At 53.3% G+C, this 6,747-nt stretch overlaps 2 protein-coding genes across 6 annotated transcripts; one reads left to right on the top strand and one right to left on the bottom strand.

The window, feature by feature from the left end:
* Positions 1–222: 222 nt before the first annotated feature.
* Positions 223–3,360, bottom strand: PAFAH1B3 (platelet activating factor acetylhydrolase 1b catalytic subunit 3). 3 transcript variants are annotated; one of them, XM_045838254.1, is made up of 6 exons: positions 3,329–3,360; positions 2,253–2,632; positions 1,983–2,072; positions 1,276–1,392; positions 1,075–1,197; positions 223–548 (listed from the first exon to the last, which is right to left on the bottom strand). In XM_045838254.1, the coding sequence occupies exons 2-6, from the start codon at positions 2,325–2,327 to the stop codon at positions 261–263; spliced, it is 693 nt and encodes a 230-aa protein (XP_045694210.1). In that variant the 5' UTR covers positions 2,328–2,632; positions 3,329–3,360; the 3' UTR covers positions 223–260. The 3 variants fall into 3 exon arrangements, with proteins under 3 accessions (XP_045694210.1, XP_045694211.1, XP_045694209.1); XM_045838255.1 differs by lacking the exon at positions 3,329–3,360 and having other exon boundaries at positions 2,253–2,343; positions 2,450–2,831; XM_045838253.1 differs by lacking the exon at positions 3,329–3,360 and having other exon boundaries at positions 2,253–2,343; positions 2,625–2,831.
* On the top strand, positions 3,305–6,701 carry PRR19 (proline rich 19). Of its 3 annotated transcripts, none has more exons than XM_045838250.1 (4): positions 3,305–3,438; positions 4,503–4,553; positions 5,486–6,110; positions 6,197–6,701. In XM_045838250.1, the coding sequence occupies exons 3-4, from the start codon at positions 5,492–5,494 to the stop codon at positions 6,652–6,654; spliced, it is 1,077 nt and encodes a 358-aa protein (XP_045694206.1). In that variant the 5' UTR covers positions 3,305–3,438; positions 4,503–4,553; positions 5,486–5,491; the 3' UTR covers positions 6,655–6,701. The 3 variants fall into 3 exon arrangements, with proteins under 3 accessions (XP_045694206.1, XP_045694207.1, XP_045694208.1); XM_045838251.1 differs by having other exon boundaries at positions 3,357–3,509; XM_045838252.1 differs by lacking the exons at positions 3,305–3,438; positions 4,503–4,553 and adding an exon at positions 4,796–4,862.
* Positions 6,702–6,747: the final 46 nt, after the last annotated feature.

The following is a 6,747-nucleotide window of genomic DNA, read 5'->3' as shown; positions in this document are numbered from 1 at the left end:
CTGATCCTGTAGGGTAGTGTTGGCAAACTGATTTCACCTAGTATTACTGGTTGGTAGTGCCTTCCTGGAACACTGTTGTGCTAGAAATTGGCCTTGCTCTACAAGAACAAGAATTCTTCAATAGATGGATGACCCTACAGAGTTGCAGGGTCACAGAGACGAGGCCTGAGGCTGAGCTACTTAGATAGGCATGGCCATTAAGCAGAAAATAGGACAGGAGACTCAAGGACAAGAATTTAATGTTGTAGAAAAGTGGATGCTTAGAGTGTGGGCTCTGGCAGAGGGACACCCTGGCCCTGGTCTTGGGCTAGCAGGCGCAGAAGCAGAGAGTGCAGGGTCCGGCAGACAGGTGTATAGCCCAGGCGGCTCAGATGCAGGTAATCATACATGTCATGGTGGCTTATGGTACCATCTGAGTGCACAAACCCAGGGTCAGCATCCAGGAAGTGGGCCCGTGGATGGCCAGCCAACGTTGCCCGTACCAGCTCATTCACCTGTTGGTTTTTCTCACGAAGTGGGTTAGGGTGCTGGCCCCTCGGAAGCAGGCCCTGAGGAAGGGCACCAAGAGTTGTGAGGAAATGTCCTATCAACATCTGGGTCCTACCAGCATCTCTGTGCCAAACTCTTCTCCAACCCCATCATGAAGTCCCCAGCTGAATGCATTAGGGATGGGAAATGGGGATTGGAAGGTTAATTCCTGACTTTTTGTCTGAGACCCCACCCAGCGACAACAGCCTTGTAAAAATGTTGACAAAATAGCAAGGGGTCACTCCCTCTATCAGGAAGAAATATGCCAGCTAGAAGTGATGTAGTATAGATTCACCCCAGGAATGCCTGACATATTCTAAATCTTGACACCCCAGAATCTCCAGTGCTGGGCAAAGGGACCTAACTGGTGCCTGCACAAGTCCTTATTCACAGCTGCTGTGATGGATGTAACAAGTGTCAATGTGAAATTTTGCTTGAAAGCCGCTGCTCTGTGCCAAGCTGCCCAGAACCGTGCCAGCTGTGGTTACACCTGAGGGGGTCCCTGAACACTGCCATTCTTCCTTTCCTGCTCTCCCACACTCTCACCAGCACCACGACACGGGCCTGGGGCTGCCGCTGGTTCACCAGCTGCACGATGGCCTTGATGCCGCCAGCCACCTGCTCTGCTGTGTGTCCATGGTTGTTGGTACCCACCCAGACCACCACGATCTGTGGAGAGAAAGGCATGGAGCAGTGGTGAGGGCACAGGCTAAGGGAGGTGTAGCTGCCCACCGAAGCCCTGCTCACCTTAGGCCGGATGTGTTCCAGCTCCCCATTCTCCAGCCGCCACAGCACATGCTGTGTGCCATCACCCCCAATGCCAAAGTTAAGTGCATGCAGAGGAGAGAAGAGCTCCCGCCAGATCTGTGGGCAAGAAGTGTGGGCACAGGGGCATTGTCAGCATGGACCACTACTCTGGGTCCAAATGTTAATCAAATGTCATTATGGAAAAGTCTCTCTTCATGGAAGCCATCTGGTTAAATCTCACCTAGAGCAAACCCCAGTATGGTCAAACCTCACTTTATGCAAACCCACTATACTGTTGGAACTCCAGTGGAGCAAGACTCACTTTGTGGAAACCATTCTGCTCGAGGCATGCACTGAAACAATAGTTAAATCTTACTTTGAGGAAGGCCACTTGGGTTAAATCTTGTTTAGTGGAGTGAAGAAGAGCTATTACAGTTGAAATCCATTAAACAAACAATAAAGAGCCTCACCTTAGGCAATATTGCAGGAAAGCTTCATTTTAAGTCTCACTATACGACCCTAGCTTGACAAAGCCAGGGCATGCATTTCCCTCTCAGTAGAATGTTGCCCTTACACTGAAATTCTGGGTGTTCGGCGCTATCTGAGACTATTTCAGGTACCCCATATCCGTCCTGGCCTGAAGTCTGGTCTAGGCCTGTCATTGAGGGCAGGCCTGGGTGGGGCAGGAGGAGGGAAACGGGCCTCACCTCGCACTGGTGCATTAGCTGGACCAAAGAGTCCCCGATGAAGACGACCTCGGGTTCTTTATCTTTGCTGTCAGCCACGAACCGATGGTGCTTCAGGGATGAATAAAGGGGAATTATGGCACTCTCGTTCCGGGGCCCGCCCGGCCCTGCTTCCTTAGGCAGCACCATTCTAACTGCCCTAAGTTTCCCAATCAGGTAGTAGGAGCCGCCCGAACCAGCTGAACTCCTGAGCCCCGGCCCCAACCCCTTATCGCCGGCAGGGTCGCTCACCAGGGACATCCAGCGTCCGTCGCCCTGAACGTCCTGCACCGGCGTGGGCTTGCTGGCTGGGTTCTCTCCGCTCATGTTGGAGTCGTAGTTTCTGCAGGATGAGCGAACGAGTTTGGCTACGGACTACTCCCGGAGGAGGTGGCTCCGCCACGCCCACCCCTACCCCTGGCAACAATGGAGGGCCCAGACGCTCGCACTTCAGCGGCGGATGAAGTCCGGTCCCGGGCACCGCCTCCTCTCCAAGGGCGGAAACCTTCACTTAGTAAGGGAGACGGATCTGGAACTTGCTTCCCCTACGGCTGCCTTGCAGTGAGCTCGTCCGGCGCTTCCCGCCCCGGGCTCCTTTCCACTCCGTGGCTGCGGATACATTACCCTTGCACCTGGGGAAAGGGGAAGGCGAGACCAACCGGCATCCATGGGAGGAGGCGGGAGTAACCACCCCACCAGCGTCACGGGGAGGGGCGAAGTATCAGAAAGGCCGAGAGTGGGCGGGGAAAAAAATCTAGCACCCTCCCTGGGGGAAAGAAACCATTTGCTGTAGGAGGGAAAGTGTGCGCAGGGGCTCGCGGGCTCTCGCTCTCTCTGTCTCCCCCCCGCCTCTCTCCCCCTCTCCCTCTTTTCCTTCCTGTCTCTCCCTCTCTCTCTCCCACTCCGCGTGTGAGTGTGTGTCTGGGTTCGGCCGCATTCACGTGATGGGGGTGGAGGGGAGTGAGTGGACGAGTCCATTCTTGGATCTCTTGAAGGGGTGGCTCGTAAGCACCTGGCTAGGAGGAGGCGCTCCCATTTTTTTTACGGTTGAGGGGAAGAAAAAAGGAAAATGGCAAAATGTGCAAATTAGAAGCTCAGTTGTAAGGAAACACTCTAAGGCGGCGCCAGGACTTTAGTGAGCCTATCTGCTCATGGGGCCCCCTACTCAAAAACACCAATTTTGTGGCATAAAATCTAAACTACACGTCTTTGCATTCCAGATATCACAAGCCATGCAAGGAGGTTAGAAGAAAGTGAAGAAAGAGAAAAGAAATTAGAGACGGTGCAAGGCCCAGGTCCAGCCTGGCAAACCTCCCACAGCAGCTCACCTTGCAGATCTGTGGCCTCTGCTCCCTTCCCTAAACCCACTGCCAACCAACAACTTCAGCTGGGTGTGTCTGGGCTGTGAAACCTACATCCACAGCCAAGGACACCTAAGGTCGATCCTCCCCCCACCCCCATCTTAATCTCAGATCTCGTCTTCTAGATCTCCCGGTTCTCGGGGAACAGGTGTGTGTGTGTGTGTGTGTGTGTGTGTGTGGGCCCACACCCCCTAAACCTTGTGGCCATATTACTAGATGGGACCTTCCCATCTATTTGTTCCTTCTAGGCAGGTTGATACTGAGATAGAGAAATGAGTCTATTGTTTATGTTTTACTTCAATACACTTGCCTAGTACAGAGCCTGACTCATAGTACCGAGCACTGTGGCTGTTCACAAGTACTTGCTGAATCAATATTACATGAATAGATCAGATCCTGGCCTTGTCCCAGTGTTGACAGAGCTGAGGGGTGGATCAAGGTTGTGATTAAGGGAGGAACTGGGGACCTCTGGGGATCAGACAGAGGACGACTTGATGGCGAAGGGTATCTTAGAAAGAATAGTATCTGAGTCAGGATTTGAAAGATCATGAAGGTTAGCCAAGCAATATTTCACAGATCACACAGCTCATTGGGGGATGGGGAATACCTTGACATAGTCTGATTTTAAAGTCTGAGGGGAGCCCTGGCTGGGTAGCTCAGTGGGTTGGAGCATTGTTCTTGGTGCACCAAGGTTGTGGGTTCAATCCCTGGTTCGCGTACATGCCAGATTCAACCAATGAGTGCATGGATAGGTAGAGCAACAAATCGATGATTCTCTCTTCCTTTCTCTCTCTCTCTAAAAAAATCAATCAATAATTTTAAAAAAAGTCCAAGCAGACGAGTGTAGATAGATAAATTTGAAAGGTAGACAGTTCCTGAAGCAAAGCTTAGTGAGAAACAAAGCTTCGAGGCTTTCATTCACCAAGGACCATTTTAAGTTGGATGTTGGCTCATCTCATACTTACAGCAACTCTTGAGAAGTAGGTACTGTTAGGAATCCCATTTTACAGATTAGGAAACTGAAGATCTGAGCAGTTACACACTTCTCCAAGTTCATACAGCTCAAATTTGCCAGTCTGGGCATTGGAACCTAGCCCCAGAGCCTAGCTTTGAATGGCGACTGTATACTGATTTTCTGCAGGTGAAATCTCTGACAGCCCGGGACTGGCTAGCCTGTTTCCTGCTCCAGACAGTAAGTCCCCTTATAGACGTGTAAACCAATAGGATTCGGGAACTGGAAGGCCTCCTCACAGCCAATTGGTGGCTGGGAAGTGCTCAAGCACAAATGGGAGATTTACGGATGTGAAGGCGGGGCTACAACCGGCGTTCACGTCTTCTGGCACGTGCCTTTGAGCCTCGCGCCTCTAAGACGCTGAAAAGTCAAAGGGCACAATAGGGGCACGCGCATGCGCAGGAAGTTCGAGGCCCGGAAGCGCACCAGGCACCTGTAGCGAGCTGTGGGAATCACCTTGGAAAAGAAGCCATTGTGCCCCCTAGGCAGGTGGGGTGGGCGGGGCTAGGGGGCAGGGGTGGGCTTTGTTGGAGCAGGAAGTGAAGTGCCCCTCCCCCACCTTTACCGCACCAACCGTACCTCCCTTTTCTACCTCAAGAGCTCCACCCTCCTCACATCCTCCACAGCCCAACTCTCCCAACCCCGTGACCAGGCCCCAGTCCCTAGTCCCTGATAGCTCTGCTGTCACCTTGTCTGTCCTACAGGTTCTTCTCTGTACAACTACTTCCCTCTGTCTCTCTTGCCTGCCTTTCCTTCTCTACCATCTCCCTCTACTTTTTGCGTTCTCCAGAACCATCTCTACCCCCAGGATTTCTCTTCTGTCCAAAATCTGTTTTGGTTCTCCAGATCCCTCCAGTCTCATGATCCTTCCCCCATTCCATCTTTTAGCTATTTCCTCATGTCCCTGTAACCCTTGTATTCCCTGACAGATATTCCCATACAGCAAGCCTCTCTTGATCCCACCCTATCCTTATGATGACTCTCTAGACGGCAGCCCTTTCTAATCCCTCTCTCATTTTGTCTATTTCACCCCAAACTATCTCTTCTCACTACTCACTTTTAGTTCTCTGGCTTATCTGCTTACTGATGACCACCCTATCTTTGTATTCCAGGACACTATGGACCCACGGGGACCAGCCCCCCAGTCTTTCCAGAGGACTGAGAAACCTGGTCGGGTCCGCCGTCGAAAGACCAGGAGGGAGCGTAATAAGGCCCTGGTGGGCAGCCGCCGGCCATTGGCTCATCAGGATCCTCTTGTGGCCAGTCGGAATCCACCCATAGACCTCCAGGATCCTGTGGCCTCTACTGCCCCCAAACTTGTGGTCATAACCCAAGGCCGGTTAAGCCGGGAGCACCGGGGTCTCTTCAGCCATGAGGTGAAATCTCTGGATGTGGCACGGCTGCTTAGCAGTGGGTCCCTGGAACCAGGCACCCCCACACTACCCACCAAGCTTTCACCAAGCCCAGGCAGGGCCCGAGAACCAGCCCCACAGTCAACAGGCAAGGAGAACCTGGTGCCTGGAGACTCGGGCCCAGGCCCACCTAGTCCCTCAGAGCTCCCTGGCTTGGGGCAGCTGCTAGGGGAGTTGCAGTGCCAGCTGATTCTACCACAGGCTTTCCCCAGGAGGAACCTAGTGCAAGAGAACAGGGATGCCATCGTGGGTACCTTACAGGCCTGCCATGGCTGTGTGCCCGACCTTACCCTGGTGCTCCGGGGCTGCCAGCTGCCCTTGTCAGGTAAGCCTACCTCCTGCCTCCTCTGCTTCCCTTCCCCTTGTCTGTTTTAGCTCAGCTGTCCCCCACGTTTCTTTCCTTTTTGTCAGGGATCAAGCCTGGGGACCCTGAGAGACGAAGGATCAATAGCCCTGAGCAGGCCCCAGGGGAAGGAAGGCAGAAGAGGAGACAGAGGACAAAGGAATTCGCCTTTGCTGTGCCTCACACCTCCAGCACTCCCACTACACATAGAGTGAGCCTGCCACCACCGAAAGGTCCTTGGCCACCCACATTGCCTTTGTTGTCTTCACCCTCTGCAGTGGCCTGGGGCCCCCCAACAGCCTTTGACCTGCTGAAAAGCATCTGGTTGGTGGCCACACCACCCCCACCCCACAACTGTGGGGTAAGCACACCAAAGCCCCTGCCTCAGCAGCTGTCCCCATTGTTGTCCCGAAGCTCTGCCCTGGACTGGAGTCCCAGCATACCTGTCCCACAGCCCAGCCTCTCCTGGGTGGTGTCCCAGAGTAGCCCAGAGGCCTGGTCCTTTCCACCCATGAGACTGTACTAAGGGGGCTAATGCTGGGCTAGGGGCAGCATTCCCAGCCACTTCAATAAAATATCTTCTTCATTGTCCTCTTGATTTTTAGTGAGTGGCTGACTC

This window comes from Phyllostomus hastatus, unplaced genomic scaffold (genome assembly GCF_019186645.2).
Source record: "Phyllostomus hastatus isolate PE091 unplaced genomic scaffold, TTU_PhHast_1.1 phas_contig_277, whole genome shotgun sequence".
Classification (NCBI taxonomy): domain Eukaryota; kingdom Metazoa; phylum Chordata; class Mammalia; order Chiroptera; family Phyllostomidae; genus Phyllostomus; species Phyllostomus hastatus.
This window is presented reverse-complemented; position numbering and strand designations above follow the sequence as displayed.

Coding starts and splice junctions, on each gene's coding strand:
- PAFAH1B3 (XM_045838253.1), bottom strand. CDS start 2,665: ATGCCGGTTGGTCTCGCCTTCCCCTTTCCCCAGGTGCAAGG. Junction 2,344..2,624: donor CCCTTTCCCCAGGTGCAAGG/GTAATGTATCCG, acceptor CTCATCCTGCAG/AAACTACGACTCCAACATGA. Junction 549..1,074: donor AGGCCCGTGTCGTGGTGCTG/GTGAGAGTGTGG, acceptor GCCCTTCCTCAG/GGCCTGCTTCCGAGGGGCCA.
- PRR19 (XM_045838250.1), top strand. CDS start 5,492: ATGGACCCACGGGGACCAGCCCCCCAGTCTTTCCAGAGGACTGAGAAA. Junction 6,111..6,196: donor CTGCCAGCTGCCCTTGTCAG/GTAAGCCTACCT, acceptor CCTTTTTGTCAG/GGATCAAGCCTGGGGACCCT.